This window comes from Mangifera indica, chromosome 11, assembly GCF_011075055.1.
Source record: "Mangifera indica cultivar Alphonso chromosome 11, CATAS_Mindica_2.1, whole genome shotgun sequence".
In the NCBI taxonomy this organism is placed as follows: domain Eukaryota; kingdom Viridiplantae; phylum Streptophyta; class Magnoliopsida; order Sapindales; family Anacardiaceae; genus Mangifera; species Mangifera indica.
Genome location: NC_058147.1, coordinates 1,975,434 through 1,992,648, shown reverse-complemented (window position 1 = coordinate 1,992,648; position 17,215 = coordinate 1,975,434). Strand labels below are relative to the sequence as shown.

Sequence of the window (17,215 nt, the reverse complement as noted above, 5' to 3'; positions counted from 1 at the left end):
CGGCATAAAGCCAGTTCTCGTATAACTCAGTTTTAAAAATTTGAACTCAAGCATAGAGATGAATTTCCCTAAAATCAATTTGAGTCGATTTGGCTTTAAGAAAACTGAGTACAGGTTTGACTATAGTACCAAATCAAACTTAAGTTCGGTTTTAATTCTATATCATGGTTAAGCTAAATTAATTAAGACATTACCGTTTTAACTAATTAAAATTGGGTTTTTTCAAACTCACAAGTTTAAGGAACTGAATATCTCTAAAATTCGAATTTAACAATATAAATTTGTAAACTCAAACTCAAGCTTGAATTTGTCTAAATCAAAATCATTTCAAGTTCGTTCGATTTGAGCCGATAAACAAACTAGAATCTGCCCCTATCCAAGGGAGATGCGCACTATAGAGCACAGGATTACCTGAATTTTTGTACATCTTCGATTTAAACCACAGTAACTACTTCAAAACTAATTGCAGGAAACACTCGGTAAAATACAAATCCTTTTTACAGCTGTTCTACTGAAATATGTAACCGAAAATTGAAAGGGTTTGCAATGATTGCAACTTCAGAAGACTTCATAAAGGGTAGGCACTAGTCATGAATAGCACAATTACAAACCGAGGAGGTGAAGCATTATTGCATTCTGTGCATGCATCCGATTCTCAGCTTGTTGGAAGACAATGGAGTTTGGGGCTTCAATAACGCCATCAGTCACCTCCACTCCCCTTTCAGCAGGCAAGCAATGCATAAAATAAGCATTTGAGCCTGCTAACTTCATGAGAGCTTCATCCACCTGTAAAAATTTGCCAGTAAATATATGCGGGGAATAGACTTGAAGCAACAACTTTGACTAGTACTCATGGCTCATTACCAGACAGCAGATAGCAGATAGAAAATTTCCAATACAAAAGGTATCAAGCAATATTCTACGCAAACTATCTTGCAGGTCAAAAATATGTTTGAAATGCTTGAAACGCTTGGTGCCATAAATATATAGAAATAAATATTAATAATTAACAAGACAAATGTTACTAAAACAAATAGTACCTGAAATCCTTGAAACACTTGTCGGCGATATGCAGCCTCTTCCTTTTGCCCCATGCTTGCCCACACATCAGAGTACACAACATCGGCACCATTGATAGCCTCTTTTGGATCATTTGTAATCTCGATTTTGCTAATTCCAGCATGCTGAGCCTTCTCAACTGTTTCTCTATCTGGTTCGAAACCTTCTGGGCATGCACAAACAAAGTGGAAAGGAATAACTGAAGCCAACAACAACCAAGAATGTACAATATTATTTCCATCTCCAACATAGACCACCTGATTTTGCATTACCCTCAAACAGTTAGACAGCAGCACATAAAACAAAATATTCAATCAAGGTGTATGACGATAAACAGAAATCACATGAAACTGATGGGCTAACCTTGGTTCCTTCCAACTGACCAATGTGTTCAATAATGGTGAGGGCATCAGCCATTATTTGGCAAGGATGGTTGTAGTCTGTCAACCCATTGATGACAGGTACAGTAGCATATTTAGCCAGATCAAGAATGTCCTGCAACAGAATAGATAACATTAGCAAGACGGTGCATATTGACATATTTTCCTAATTTATTTCAGTTTTCCTCTACATTGTTAACTGCATGCGTAAACAACACCTACCCTGACATAAGAAACTCACCAGCATACCTGATGAGCAAAGACACGTGCCATAATAATGTCATTGTAGTGACACAAAACACGAGCAACATCACGTGTCTCCTCTCGCTTACCCATCTGGATATCATCTGGTCCTAAATATATAGCATGACCTCCCAACAGGGAAAACCCTGTCTCAAACGATACCCTAGTTCTCATTGATGGCTTGGCAAAGATCATTGACATTGTCTTACCTTTAAATGGCAGAAATGTCCTGTCTCCAGATTTAAGCAGTGCCTTGACTTCAGCAGCCTGGTCTAAAATCTTCAATATGGTGCCTTTGTCAAAATCACTAATGTGCAAAAAATCCTTTAGCTCTGCTTTTGCTGTAAAATACAAAACCCAAGCAACCTAGTGTTGCTCAACTGTTCTTTGGCTTGCAATTCAATTAACAAAGACAGCTATGACAAGTTTTAAATTGATATGCAATGAACAAAGCTTCTTTGCACATACCTTGCACAATAACACGAGGACCAAAAACATTTTCATGATAAACTCCAACAACATATCCGAATATGGAAACAAAGGTTATTTTATTAAAAAACTGAAAAAACAACTTATATAAAATGAAGAAAGATTTACAAAGCAGTGAACAAGCTGCCACAGTAAATTTATACATAGATGGGTCGTGAACAGCTCAAAGAAACCAAACGACATTATAAAAGACTACTGTATTCTCAAATCATGAATTTCAACCTTCACAAGACAACTTTTACTTCAATAACTATTAGCTACACGAACAAATATGTGAAAAAAATAAAAAATAAAAAACTGAAATCTCTATTGTTGAATAACATTAGCATTTCCAACTATTAAACCCTAATTCACGATAAATAATTTTGAGAAATTGTCCAACATTTCACTCATGCATGCCTATAAAGCAAGTTGAATCTCACAACTAAACGAAGTCTTAACACAAATCCCGGTCGATTCAACACAAACACCAATCTAGTTCTTATCAGAAACAACATCACTTACAAGAGATCAAATAAAGCACACTAAGAATCGGAAGCGAACATTAACCTTTTTCATTGACGGAAGATTGAGCTGACGTGGCAGAAGAGGCCTGGCACGAAATAGTTCTTCGGAGAACCGGATAAGCCAGGGGGGAAGGGACCGAGGCGGAGAAGAATCGCGAGTATTTGGGATGAATCCTTCTGAGCAAAGACGAAGATGAAGCGGAGAAAGCCATTTTGTCCGATCCAAGTGCACAGTTGCAAGAAATCGCCGCCATTGTTTTTGGTGGGAAGAGCTTCGGGAGGGGGAGAGAGTGAAATGTAAACGGCGTGGGTTTTACACGGGTTTTGCAGTTAGTGAGTTGTATTGACGTAAATGCCCCTGATGTGGGGACCACTTGAATGTGACCTTTTGCCCTTGCATCACTAATCACTCCATAATTGTTTCAAGACCAAAACACATACTACCACCCAAAGTTTAGTGTATCAAGTTAGTACCCTTAGTTTCGAAAACTATCAATGTTCTACCGGCCGTCAGTGTCCGTTAATGAATTTTACCTTGTGATTACCCTAGCAACGGCTGGAGTTCTATAACCACACAAATCCTTAAAGGGCATTCCATTTAAGTAATATTTTATTATAAAAAAAAAATAATTATCTTAAATATAAATTATTTGAAAGATTATTAAATATAAATAATTGTTATATTTAATAAAATTTAGTAAAAATTAATAGGTATGCATAATAATTATGTTCAGTTAGAAATAATAAAAGAATACTGAGATATTATTTTACTTAAATATCTTTAGATATAATTATTTTAAAATATATTTCATATTATTTATTGTATTAATTAAAAATGAGAGTATTTTAGTACTAAAAGATTAATAAATAAAAATAAAATTATAATAAAATCAAGATTATCTTAATAATCTTTTAATACCTAAGGTAAATATAGTAATCAGGTTATCACCTATATTACTTGTCACATTATCATTGGTAATATAAAATTATCATAATATTTTATTACTGAAAAATCAAATAAGATAATATAAGGAATAAAAGATAAATTATCAATATAATTTTTATATATCACAAAACCAAACAATCCCGTAATTGGGGTAACTCAATAGTCAAACCTAGAATCAAGATAGTTTTTGCTTTTGGTTCACCCTAATCAAAAAGTCAAAGCCGCATTTGTTGCAAGTTCGGATCGAACTTGCCATCAAATCTTGTTCAAACTAGTTAGTCCAAATTTCAAAACTATGAATAAAATCTTTTGGGTTGCTTAATAATTGCATCATAACATATTCTATTATATATTTAGTTAAAGTTGAGTTGTCTCAACAACCAACATATAAAAATAAAATTGGATAAGTTATATCATATGTGTTAAGATTATGATAACTAATAATAATAAAGTATAGTAGGTGAATGATTGAGTTTCTCCCGCACCGAAGATATGATATCTACTTTAACTAAAGGTAAATTCGAATCGAGATAAACTCAGATTTAATTATAATATTAAATTAAACTAAATTTTAAACCCGGTTTAATATTATAATTAAGTCAAATAATTAAAACAACACATTTTTATATATATTAATTAAAACAATATTGTTTTGATTGATTTATATCAATTTTTTTAAAGTTCGAAAAATTAACATGCCAAACGCTCTTCAAACTCAATGTAAAAAATATTAAACTTATAAACTTAAGATTAAATTTGAATTCTCTTGATTCAAACTTATTTTAGCTTTGTTTAATCCAAATTTGAATAAACCCCACTAGAATAGAATCTCAATTCCAACATGATATTGTGGTGGCTGGCAGGGAATGGCCTAATAATTCTTCTACATTGGGAAAATGTTTCATGAAGGACAATGACTTCTTACGGTAAGTACGCACATAATGGAAGACATGATATAATAGGCATTTATTAAATGTATATATTTATTTTAAGACATAATGGAGTAAGTAGTAATGGAGTAAGTGCATGAAGACTTAAAGGATCTCATAGAAAACCAAGGAAACAATGCGCAGCTGAAAAGCGGGGACTTGGTGGTGGTTTGCTGTCTGTGACACCGACATTGGTCTACTCATTGATGCGATTTTCATGAGAAAGAGGAATCAGTCCTTTGGCTCTGCAAGTCTCCACAGCTCCTGTATACATATCTTCCAAGTTGTATTTGAACTTAAATCCCAAATCCGTAAGCTTCTTAGAAGAGAATTTGTAATTTTCTAAGTTGTCATCCACGCCTTTGAACCTGAGCAACAGTGCTTGACTAATTAGACAAAACTTTAAATTTAGGTAGAACAGCAATCAATTCAAGATTGGCCAGCTAATTGACTTAGGCTTACTTTGTGGGAATATTGTACTCTGGGTATTTTTCTCTGAGCAATTTTGCTACTTCAAGAATGGTAGCTGAATCTGAAGAGCAGATGTAACGACCTTTTGCCTCAGGTTTCTCATACAGAAATATATGAGAGTTGCAGAGATCATCCAAATGCACAAACTGGCCTTGCTTTATAATTGAATAATGATCTTCATTTCCTGTTAAAAAAAGGTAAATTTAAAGTCTGGTTTCTTTAAATTATGACAATGGCAAGCACAAACATGTACAAACAGAAGACGAACCAGTAATTGGTGAAAGTGCAGAGATCAAACTAGGTGGCATTGATGGCATTAGAAATGGACCAACCACAAGAGATGGAATTATGCTGATAAAATCAAGGTTGTTCTCTTCAGCAAACTTCCAGGCAGCTTGCTCGGCCAGGGTCTTCGATACAAAATACATCTAGTTCCCATAAACAAATTAACAAGTTCAGTAATGTGCTAATGGTGGTTAAACTTTTTGTTGTGTGTGTGTGAGTTTGATCATCATCAAAATACAAACCCATCCAGTCATCTTTGTGGCCAAGACAAATTCTAGATCACTCCAACTGGATTCATCGTAAACTGGCTTTTTGTGTTCTTCAACATCCAGGGTTCCTGCAGATGATGTGAATACTAGTCTTCTCACCGTTTTTGCATTTTTACAAGCTTTCATGATATCCAGCATCCCATTTATTGTTGGCTTTATCATTTCATTCTGAAACCCACAAAATTATCACTTCTTTCATCTTGTCAACAAATTGGGTCCTCATTAATTTGAAGATGAAATCATACCTCAGGATCCTTAGCATCAAAAAACATGGGAGTGGCGACATGAAAGACTCCTGTACATCCTTTGATTGCTTCATCAAAGCTTCCTTCTTCAGTCATATCAGCTTTCCACAAAGTCAGGTGGGTCTTTGCGTTTGGCAACTCTAGCAAGTGCTTCACTTTGTTCATGTTATCTGCCACCATTAAAATCCTGTTAACAGACCACAAGTTTTCAAAAACCACAACCATGAAAAGAAGAAAAAGGAAGCAAGCTTACTGGGATCCCGCACGGTGGCTCGAACACTGTAGCCTCTCTCTAAGAGTCTCATGATAAGCCATGAACCGATGAAGCCGGACGCACCAGTAACGCAAACAACTTCTGAAACCATATTTGTTCTAACACAAATTAGTTACTTGTGCCTGGCTCTGTACAAAGCTTCCGTTGTAATGTCTGGAAGCGAATCCAGATGATTATATAGTCGCCGGTAATTCTATCTTTCCACCAGATACTCTGAAGCACAATTTCAACCACGTGATTAACTGATCGTTGTCGCACGTGTTTGTGGTAGTTCCACCTGCTCCCACACCCTCCATTACAGTCTACTCTACCCTCCAATCTACTTGCCATCATCAAAGACTGGGTTTGATAAATCACCCGTGCCGCCGGCTTTATTGACATTGTCGCTTCCCTAGTAAGGCCTTTTTCAATGACAGATTCGATGAAACGGTGATTTCTCGATAGAAACTGCCTTTACTTGTAGACTCGAATAAAAAGTTAATCCAAGCATAAACGACATTGTCATGACTTTTTTTTACCGCTCTTCTAATTAATTGACTAGGATCAGATTTTAGGTTTTGTCATGATTTACTCCTCTCATACAGGGTATTTTTCAAGATGAGATTCGAGAATTTTTCAACCTACCAATTATATATTCTTCTAAATAAAAAAGAGGTGGAAACTCTACAATGAATAATGATGTCAATAATAAGAGGCTGGTGTGATTTAATTGCCTGTCCTAAATCAATTTGAAAAAAAATATAACTTTTCAAATTAAAATAACGTAAGTAATGTTCAAACTTATAATAACTCATTTAGGAAAATAACATTTATTTCAAACTCACGTGGTCAAGTATCACCTCAGGCTGGGACCACACTTTTTTATTTTTAATTGTATATAAAAGAATCATCCATTTTATCACTATAAATTCAATACTTTGCTACGACTATAAGATGGGGTCATGAGAGCTAATACTTGGTTGCTTCTAGAAGACATTATTGTGGGCATAGACTATAGTTTTCTTGTAAGAAACAACTTGATTTTGAGTTGTTTGATTTGAGTTTAGTGAATTTTCAAACTTTCTTACATGAAGTTTTGGAAAATTTAAATATTTGTTTATTATCTAATTTTTATTAAAAATTTTGAGTAAATATAAAGATAAAATTGTTATTTTAATAATATTATTCAAAAAATAATATAATTTATTTTTTTTTTTTGGATATTAAAAACTAATAATTTTACTCTAATTTAAAGTTTTTCAATTTTAAAAAATCACATTTTTCTTTTGAATTTAGTTTTTTTCTTATATAGTTTAGAGGAGAAAATATACCTTTTTAAAACTAAAAAACTTTAAATAGAATTGAAGTTATTAGTTTTTTAAACCTAAAAAGAATAATATAATAAATTATATTATTTTTTAATAATATTATTAAAATAATAATTTTACTTTATATTTATATGAGAATTTTAATTAAAATAAATAAATAACAAATAGATATTTTGAATTTTAAAATTTAAACATGGGTAAGAATAAGGCTTTTGGCCTTTATTCCCACCCAAGGTATGGCTAAATCTTAAACTCATACCTTTCAAATCATAAAAACTCAAACACTCACCAATCATTTAAAATCTTTTAAACTTTTCTAATAAAATTAAGGATAAAATCGTTATTCAATCAGTAATATTAAAGAAATTATAATTTTATTTCATTTTTCTTCTCATATTTTGAAAACTAACAACTTCATCTCTATCTAAACATTTCAATTTTAAAAAATTAACTATTTCCCCCACCTAAGTTTTTTTTCTTCTCCCTTCTTCGACCACCACACCATTATCGGTGTCATCCTCTTTTCACCTTCATTGTCATAATCATTTGGATGACCATCATGGGAGGTCGTTTGAATAATTTCGACAGTGAGGGTGGGAAGACGATGGTGCCAATGATTGTGTGGTGGTCAGAGAGAAGAGAAGAGAAAACCTAGGTAGGGGAAATAGTTATTTTTTAAAACTTAAAATATTTAAGTATAAATAAAGTTATTAGTTTTCAAAACTTAAAGGAAGAAAAGAGAAAAAATTATAATTTTTTAATATTATTAATAAAATAATGATTTTATCTTTAATTCTAATAAAAAAGTTTAACAAATTTTGAATAATAAATAAGTATTTAAATTTTTAAAAGTTGAAAGTACGAACTCAGGATGTCATTACACTTTAGGTGGGAATGAGTTTTTTGGCCTTAAAATATTTATGTTAGCCATATATTCCGTTCCGTATGTTATTCCATTGCGTATAACTTAAGTAAAAGATTCAATGGTGATGGCGTATACTGTACAAGAACGGCCATTCTAGAAACGTTATATAAGTATTGCCAACTATTATGTTCCACACCGACTTTAATGGAATGACTTTTTCTTTTCTTTAAATTTGAAAATTTTGTTTTATCATATTTCTGTTAAATTTGTTTATAAAATATATTATTTTATTAAGTTGGTGAAAAGGCACAAATATACTTTGTATTTACTAAAGTTAAATGGTAATTTTATTAAGTTGGGAAGGAAGCTGTCGAGTTCGCCGAACTAAGCTTCATCTCTTATTCTTATGGAAAAGCCGGATGAGGGCGATGACAAAGAGTCCGAGCTAGCCATAACGCACCGCACAACTCGGTTAGGACTGCTTGAGCAGACTTGACGCATGACGCAAGGGTGGCCACCAGATTAGGCAGAAGCGCTGATGGTGAGATACGTGGGAAATACAAAATACAAATGATTAAAGGTAATAATAGGTTAGACTGAGTAATGCTGATATACCTTACTCGGTTAACAGGTTAGATTGAGTCTAAAAATCGTATAATAGCATATTCCATGATTCGGCCTGACCCATAGAAAGTATATATATGTGATCAGATTAAATCAAACAGTAATAGTTTAGATTGATCCATTAATTTTAATAAATTTTTTTTATATTATAATTATTATTACAAAAACAATAACGCGTTGGATTAAGCCAACCTTTGTGTCTAGGCTCAAAGTTTGACCCAATCTATTACAATAGTAGGTTGGGGTTTTTCAAACTAAAGTATTTTCTTATATTTTGAGTTGGTCCGATCTATTTGACATTTTTATTAGTGACGAGGAAAAAAGAAGATGAGAAAAAAGAAAATATAAAATAATTGCAATAAAAATGTAATTTGTTCATATTATTTTAGGTGTAAGTGATATTAACTCTATCATATATAATATAAGAATAATGTTTTGTATATATATATTTTTGTATATAATTTAAGTATACAGATAATATATTATCATATAATTAAATATTATTTTATTTTTAATTCAAAATTATTTAATCATAATAAAAAATATATTTAGATTTTAAGAGAACATTTAGTTTAGATAATCATTTATTATTAAAATAGAGATATTACCTTAAAGAAAGATTACTTAAAAGATTATTAAGTATAAATAATTATTATATTTGATAAATTTTAATATGTATAAATAATTATTATATTTGATTAAAAATAATAAAATAATACTAATAAATTATTTTACTTAAATATCTTTAAATATAATTATTTTTAAATATTTTATATTATTTAATATATTAATTAAAAATAAATTTATTTTTATCTCAAAAAATTAATAAATAATATTATAATTATAATAAAATCAAGATTATAATAATAATTTTTTAATATATAAGGTGAATATAATAATTAGATTATTATCTATATTATTTATTATGTCAGTATTAATAATAAAAAATTATTGTAATATTTTATTATTAATAAATTAAATAATATAATATAAATAATAAAAGGTTGTTATATACTAATATTTAAATTCTTTGAGACCACATTACCCTTAAAGGATAATCTCATGAGCCTGAATACGACAAAAACATGAAAGCGACTTTGGCCTAGTACCAAAACAACGACGCAAAACAGCAACTCAACGGACAATATAGAAACTTGATTGGTAATATGTAATCTTAGCCGTCCAATTGAGCCAAGCTTTCCACGTGAGCACCGACGTGAAAAAACGGCGACGTTATCTCTTGTATTTCGAATCTTCTGAAACTTCCAGTTCCCAGATTGTACCAATTCAGAAAAGCATCTGATCCTCTGATAAATCCATGAAGCAAAACTTTTGATCCTCCGTGATCAAGCGCCTCAGGACGAGTGGCATCGAGAGGCTGAGATGGATGAATGATACTTTCTTTAACCCATGTTTTTTTGTTTTCATCACCAGAAGCCTCTTTTAGCAGCCAAAGATCCATTCTCCTCTTGCCTTCCGATGCAAAATCCATGTCAATCAAAGCCAAATCTCCTCCCAATTCCCCAAGACAAAACATCGGCCAATTTTTTCCTGAAAGGCTTTTCGGGGGAGGAATTGCTTCAAAGGTTTCATTTCCAATGTCGAATGATGCTATCATATATCCTTTAGAACCATTATTTGCTGTAATCCAGTAGAAAAAACCGCTAGCATGCACTGGTGGTTGCCTATTCAGAAAGCGAAAACGTTCATCATACTTTACATTCCTCCAGGAACAGGTTCCCATTGTAAATATGTCCATCTTGGAGTCACCGGGTGCTTTAAATGGTCCTGAGTCTGACATCCTAATGACTTTATATCTGCAAGCTTGAGGATCAAACCCGAACCCGCAGCTCAACAAAATAGACCCCTTTGCATCATCACCTGGAAGCTTCACCATATTTCTAATGGCGGGATTACAAATGTAAATCCTGCCCTTAACACCGTAAAAACAGACCAAACCGTTGCAGGAAGGCAAGACACGGTACGAGTCAGAGTTTATGTGAACTGAGTAGTCTGAACCTGCAAGTCCATATTCGTTAATGGTGATAAACTTGATGGTGGTGCTGACATTTCCATGTGAGATGAACGATAATAACAGACGAAAATCATTCGCTGTCTGGGCTCGTTTCAAGTGGGTGTAGATGAAATGTGGGTCTGATATTAAAGACAACCATTCCTTGTCTATGCACTGAAATCTTGCTAAAGATTTAACTGGAAGTCGGAGGAGAAAATGGAAGACGAGAGACTTCGGAATATAAGCCATCAAAATATTTAGCGTTTGAACAATTTGGTTATGGCTTCCGGGTCTCTGAAAATGAGAGGAAAATGTCTGGAATATATGACTAGTGAATCGAAACCAAAATGTGTGTCCGTTCATCACCAAAAGTTTTGCCTTCTAAGAAACAAAATTTGCGTTTGTTCATGATCAAATGTTATGTCTTTTAAGAAGCATAAATTGTGTCTGTTTTCGGGTCTATAATTGTGGAATATTTATAAGTTTCATAGTCAATGCAATTTTAATTTCTCTTATAATTTCATTATCACAAAATTAAAGAAATTCGTCTTAGCATTAATTTGAGGGAGACTTTAGTAGTGTTAAATGTATCTATGGGACCTTTGTATCTTGATATAATTTGTCGTAACCTGCAAACCATTTTAAATACAGACAAATATACCTTTAAAGAAAGTGTTATCATGCCTTGTAACTTTACTCTTTGCATTGGATCATCTTTGTTATATATGACCATGGGAGGACCGAATTTAAAGCAACTTGTTATACCCACGGTTCATATTGCATCAAGACCTGCTAAAGGGCTGGTCATGGTTACTTGTGACTAGGGGTGGATTCGGATAGAGGCGAACCGAGTCCGAACACCCCTCGGCTCTAATTTGACTCATATTAAAAAACGAGCTAAATCTTTCGACTCAAATTCGGTTCAAATTTTAATCAAACAAATTTGAGCTGAACTAAGTCAAATCGAATCAACTTTCGAGATCGAGCTGGCTCAGATTATATTCAGACTGTATTGAAAATTGGAGATCATCTTATTTCTACGTCCAGTTAAAACATTTCAAAAATGACCTCCCTATTTAGAGGATGGTAAGACATAAATGAAATTTAAAGAATATGAAAATGTGAAAAACAGGTTTGAAGATAATTTGATGAAGTTCTTATTGTGGTGACAATTGAGTCCCTTGCAACTAGAGCATGAGTATCTGCACAAAAAGCTACATCAGAGCATTCTTCAAGCAAGTTGAATTTAAGTTAAACCGAATCAAACACCTTTTGGCTCAAGTTTGGCTCTAATTAAAAAACGAGTTAAATCTTTTTACTTGAGTTCAATTCGAATTTTAATCAAACGGATTTGAGTTAAACTAAATCAAATCGAATTAATTTTTAAGATAGAATCGGTTCAGATTATATCCAGGCCTATCTGTGACATGACACAACCCAAGGTCTTTTGGTCATGTTTTTGTGAACCTTCAACGGGGTAACACCCTCTCTCTCTCTCTCTCTCTCTCTCTCTCTCTCTCTCTCTCTCTCTCTATATATATATATATATATGTATATGTGTATGTATATGTATATGTGTATATGTATATGTGTATGGATGTATATGGATGTATATATATATATATATATATATATATATATATATATATATATATATATATATATATATATATATATATATATATATATATATATATATATATATACATCCATATACATCCATACACATATACATCCATATACATCCATACACATATATATATACACATATATATATATATATTATAAACAGTTCGACCGATATTGTCCACTTTGGACTTTAGGCTCTCACGGCTTTATTACGCGTCTCGGAGGGGTAAGGCTTCAGGCCTGCATGGGCCACCAAGATATTGTCCGCTTTGCCACTTCAGGGGCTCACGGTTTTATTACACGTCTTGGAGGGGCAAAACGGACAATATCTTGGTGGCCTATGCAGGCCTAAAGCCTTGCCCCTCCGAGACGCGTAATAAAGTCATGAGAGCCTGAAGCCCAAAGCAGATAATATCGGTCGAGCTGTTTATAACACGTTATCAGCACGATAGCAATGGGGGGTGTGCTGTGACCTGAAGTCCCACATCGCTCCCGTACTATCTATTGAGCTTGTATATAAGCAGGGGCCTGAAGCCCTCAACTCGTACGACGCGTTTTAAAGCCGTGAGGGTTTGAAGCTCAAAGCGGACAATATTAGTCGGACTGTTTATAACACGTTATCAGCACGATAGCGATTGAGGGGGGGGGGGTGTGTTGTGACCTGAAGTCCCACATCGCTTTCGTACTGTCTATTGAGCTTGTATATAAGCAAAGACCTGAAACCCTTAACTCGAATGATGCATTTTAAAGTCGTGAGGTCCTGAAGCCAAAAGCGGACAATATTTGTTGGGTTGTTTATAACAATATATATATTTTAAAACTTTTTAATTATTTTATTTTTTACATGTCATACCAAACTGAACTAGGGGATCGACTGCAAAGCTCCGACACAATCCGTACAGCCGACGAGCATGATAGTGCCTGCATGAATATGGACCATGACCCCACGGACCACGCCTTTGTAGAGGGGTAGAGGCGGGCCCTGAATAGGGCTGGATTCGAGCCGAGCTCGGCTCGCAGCCAGCTCGGGCTCGGCTCAATTTTTTTATGGCCGACTCGATTTCAGCTCGAGCTCGATTTGAGCAGAACTTGGTTCAGCTCGAGTTCGGCTCGGCTCGACTCGTTTTTCATATCAAAACGACATCGTTTTGTATATATATATGGATCAAAACGACGTCGTTTTGTATAAAAAATTTAAAAAAAAATCTACCGAGCCAGCTCGAGCTCGATTGAGCCTAGCAGAGCCCGGCTCGTTTCAGGCTCGAACCGAGCCGAGCCGAGCTCGAGCTCGAGCTGGCTCGGCTCGAGTCCAGCCCTAGCCCTGAACATGTCTAATTTTTGCTAACAGTAAATGTTTCACCTGGTGCATGTTTGCTTTGTATGAATTGTATTTGTGGACACAGAAAAGCTGAATACGAAAACATTCTTGTGTATAATAAATTTTTGAACAACTATGCTCACGATAAACTTAGCCTCGTGTTTAGTCCTGGCCACGGGTCGGTTTGGCTTATAAATCAAACCGAAACTAGCTTGGTCAAAACTGGAACTGGAATCGTTAAAACCAGAATCGGTATGAACCAGAATCAAAACCAAATTTTGACGGTTCGATTCCAGTTTTAATATTTTTGAACCATAGAACCATCGGTTCATAGCCGATTCATGAACTGACGGTTCAAAAAATTTATAAACCAGTTTTTTTATTTTTTAAATTTAAAAAAATTGGCATGAACCGATTTTTTTTCAAAACATTTGCAGGGACCGGGTCCCCTGCAAATGTTTAAAACATGGCTACTGTTTCCCCTGCATATGTTTAAAACATGGCTACTGTTTCCCCTGCATATGTTTAAAACATGGCACTGTTTGGCTGTTTTTTTAATTCTTTAATATAAAATTTTACTTATAAATATTATTCAATCTTTCAATTCTTTCATTTCTCATTCTCTTCATTCTTAATACTCTCTCAATCCTTCAATCAAATTATCTCAAATTTAATTAAATTCTATCTTTATTTTTATCAATTCTAAATTTAATTTCTATAATTTAATTATTATTATTTTTCTATTATACAATTTCATAATTAATTATTCTCTTGAGATTTGAAAGAATCAAAATATACGTAGTTTTATTTATTATTTTTTGATAATAAATAATATAAATTATATAATTAATTATGAAAGATAATAAAAATAATAATAATAATATATAATAAATAAAATTAATTATAAAAAGTAGTAAATAGAACTACGCAGACTTTGATTTTTTCAAATCACAAGAGAATATGTAAAAAGCGTAATTGAAAAATTAAGTCTAAACTTTTTTTAAAAATTTTTTATTCTTAATTATTATAATTATTAATTAAAAAAATAAATCAGGGTCATGAATCAGAACCGACAGTTTAATATCAGTTTCGAATCGGGGTTATGAACCGGAACCGTCAGTTCCAAACTGATTATGAACCGTCCTGTAACGATTTCGGTTCAGAATTCTTATTTTTTTGAACTGTGAACCGATGGTTTCGAATCGAAACCATCGGTTCATGAACTGTGGCCAGCTCTACTCGTGCTTCATGAATCCACCCAGGCACCCACCAGTTGCCTCCTTGCGTTTGTATGGATTCTGAAAGAGCAGGGCGTTGGAGTAGGAGAAGAGTAGTAGGTAGGAGTGGGCTGGGGCAACAAATTAACTGTTCTGAAGTTGATACGAGCAGGGCGTTGGAGCAGGAGAACAGTGGTAGGTAGGAGTGGGCTGGGGCAACAAATTGACCGTTCTGAAGTTGACAGGGGCAGGGAAAGAGTTTTATTGACTTTTCACTTAAGTGAAAAACTACAATTACCATATTACCCTCCACCACAAATCTCCCTCCTCTTGTCGTTCTCTTTCTTCTTCATCTTGGCCTGTGGAGCTGAGCTCATAGTTACCACCTGAGTGTTTCCGTTAAATGAGAAAACACCTGCACGAGGCCGCCAAGGTTTCAACTGTGAGGATGCCTGCAAAGCATTCACCTGCACGAGACTGGTGTCCATAAAATTGGATAATGATTTAAATCTCCTTATGATGCGTAGCTTTGTGTGGTTTCTCGTCGCTTCCACTATTTCTGACAACGATTCTTCCTCTATGACCTCCGAAAAATCTCGATTCCAAAGTGTCAAAATCTTTTTCTTCCTTGGTAGAATCTGATTGTTCAGTTATGTTGATTAATTTTTGTTCTGCAAAAATGAACGAGGAAAGAGGTGAAAATGATGGTTGTGGGGATTCCGGCATCACACCTGGTAGGTCCGATCCAGTCAACATTTTTTTTTTTTAAATTCTATAGAACTTTCAAATATTCGTTTCAAAATTATTAAATTTATCAATATAAGCGTAAAAAATGGTAAGAAATTACCTCTTACAGAAACCTCGTTAAGATTCATTAGGAATATTTCTCATTAGAGAAATTATCAAGGAGATTGTAAATTAGTATGGCTTACATAAATTTATCGATTCAGTCCAAAATTTTGCATTGCTTTCAAAAAAATATGTTTTGTTTTCGTTTAAGGCCAAAGGATTTATTCTTTCCACCCACCCAAGGTTTAAAAAATGATTATTTCTCCTATAGGATTTTTTTCTCCTATTTCTGGCAAACTGCTCTTTCCTAATCTTCGACGTTCTCCCTCCCAATCTCATGCACCACCATCCCCTGGTCTGACAAAGATAATTTGTCACCTTTGTTTGAGAGACAAATCATCTTCATCAAACCAGAGAAGGGCAATGCCAAGATTGGAGGGAGAGAGAAGTCGATCAGAAAGAAGAATGTTGACGGTAAAGAAGGATCAATTCATCAAAGAGAGGAAAAAAAACTTAGGGGATAAATGGTCATTTTTCAAACTTTGAGCGAGGTGAAATTGTTAGTTTTTAAATTTAGATAAAAAATATAATAATTTTTTAGTTTTTTCAATATTTTTTAATATATTTAATTAGATAACGATTTTACCTCTAATAATAACTCTAAATTTAATAAATAAGTGAATACTTTAGTTTTTAAGTTAAAGAGAAGAACTTAAAAAAAATAATTTTCAGTGTCCTTTGGCCTTCAATTAATTAGAACCCTTATCTTTTCGTTTCCTTTTGCTCTCACCCACTTCATCTTGGGTGTCTTGATCCATCACCATTGAGACACCACCCCCTTAACTCGGCAAACAACATCACAATTCTAAATTTCCAAGCCACCCTCCCAAAAAATGTTGCCACTAATGTGTTACCGACAAGTAAAAACTATGACTTTAACATTGGAAGCCATGACTTCTTCATCAATAAGAAGAATCAACAAAGACATGTGAGTGGTGAATGTGGTTGAATTGTTATAGGTGGTGAAGGATTATGACGGTGAAATTTTACTCGACGATCAAAATTAGAATTTTCAAATCTTAGTAGGGAAAGAATGACATATTTTTAAATTTACAAAATAGTTAAACTATCATATTTAAACATTAAGATAAATTTATAAAAGGTTCTTCTTTTTTAATTTTTCAAAATTTTTTATAATGAAATTACTATTTTTTGAAAAAAAATTTTGACCAAACCTCTGATGGAAAAATGTAATTTCACACTTAACATTTTATAATATAATAATATATTATTTATGCATTTAAATTATATATAAAAAAGTATACACATATAAATATTATTGATAAAAAAGTTTAT

General features: G+C 33.3%; 3 protein-coding genes across 3 annotated transcripts; all 3 read right to left on the bottom strand.

The window, feature by feature from the left end:
• Positions 1-280: 280 nt before the first annotated feature.
• On the bottom strand, positions 281-2,990 carry LOC123228564 (ornithine transcarbamylase, chloroplastic). Its single transcript, XM_044653967.1, has 5 exons — positions 2,721-2,990; positions 1,689-2,023; positions 1,423-1,554; positions 1,041-1,316; positions 281-786 (listed from the first exon to the last, which is right to left on the bottom strand). The coding sequence occupies exons 1-5, from the start codon at positions 2,929-2,931 to the stop codon at positions 604-606; spliced, it is 1,137 nt and encodes a 378-aa protein (XP_044509902.1). The 5' UTR covers positions 2,932-2,990; the 3' UTR covers positions 281-603.
• Positions 2,991-4,574: 1,584 nt separating this feature from the next.
• Positions 4,575-6,274, bottom strand: LOC123228680 (dihydroflavonol 4-reductase). The gene is made up of 6 exons (XM_044654146.1): positions 6,076-6,274; positions 5,823-5,992; positions 5,551-5,745; positions 5,292-5,451; positions 5,015-5,207; positions 4,575-4,920 (listed from the first exon to the last, which is right to left on the bottom strand). The coding sequence occupies exons 1-6, from the start codon at positions 6,185-6,187 to the stop codon at positions 4,749-4,751; spliced, it is 1,002 nt and encodes a 333-aa protein (XP_044510081.1). The 5' UTR covers positions 6,188-6,274; the 3' UTR covers positions 4,575-4,748.
• Positions 6,275-9,934: 3,660 nt separating this feature from the next.
• Positions 9,935-11,267, bottom strand: LOC123230110 (putative F-box protein At1g19160). Its single transcript, XM_044656232.1, has one exon. It carries the CDS (start codon positions 11,153-11,155, stop codon positions 10,067-10,069), a length of 1,089 nt encoding a protein of 362 aa, XP_044512167.1. The 5' UTR covers positions 11,156-11,267; the 3' UTR covers positions 9,935-10,066.
• Between the last annotated feature and the right edge of the window lie 5,948 nt (positions 11,268-17,215).

Coding starts and splice junctions, on each gene's coding strand:
- LOC123228564 (XM_044653967.1), bottom strand. CDS start 2,931: ATGGCGGCGATTTCTTGCAACTGTGCACTTGGATCGGACAAAATGGCT. Junction 1,555..1,688: donor CACGTGTCTTTGCTCATCAG/GTATGCTGGTGA, acceptor ATTCTGTTGCAG/GACATTCTTGATCTGGCTAA. Junction 787..1,040: donor AAGTGTTTCAAGGATTTCAG/GTACTATTTGTT, acceptor AAATTTTTACAG/GTGGATGAAGCTCTCATGAA.
- LOC123228680 (XM_044654146.1), bottom strand. CDS start 6,187: ATGGTTTCAGAAGTTGTTTGCGTTACTGGTGCGTCCGGCTTCATCGGT. Junction 5,993..6,075: donor AGCCACCGTGCGGGATCCCA/GTAAGCTTGCTT, acceptor TAATGGTGGCAG/ATAACATGAACAAAGTGAAG. Junction 5,452..5,550: donor CCACAAAGATGACTGGATGG/GTTTGTATTTTG, acceptor TATGGGAACTAG/ATGTATTTTGTATCGAAGAC.
- LOC123230110 (XM_044656232.1), bottom strand. CDS start 11,155: ATGGCTTATATTCCGAAGTCTCTCGTCTTCCATTTTCTCCTCCGACTT.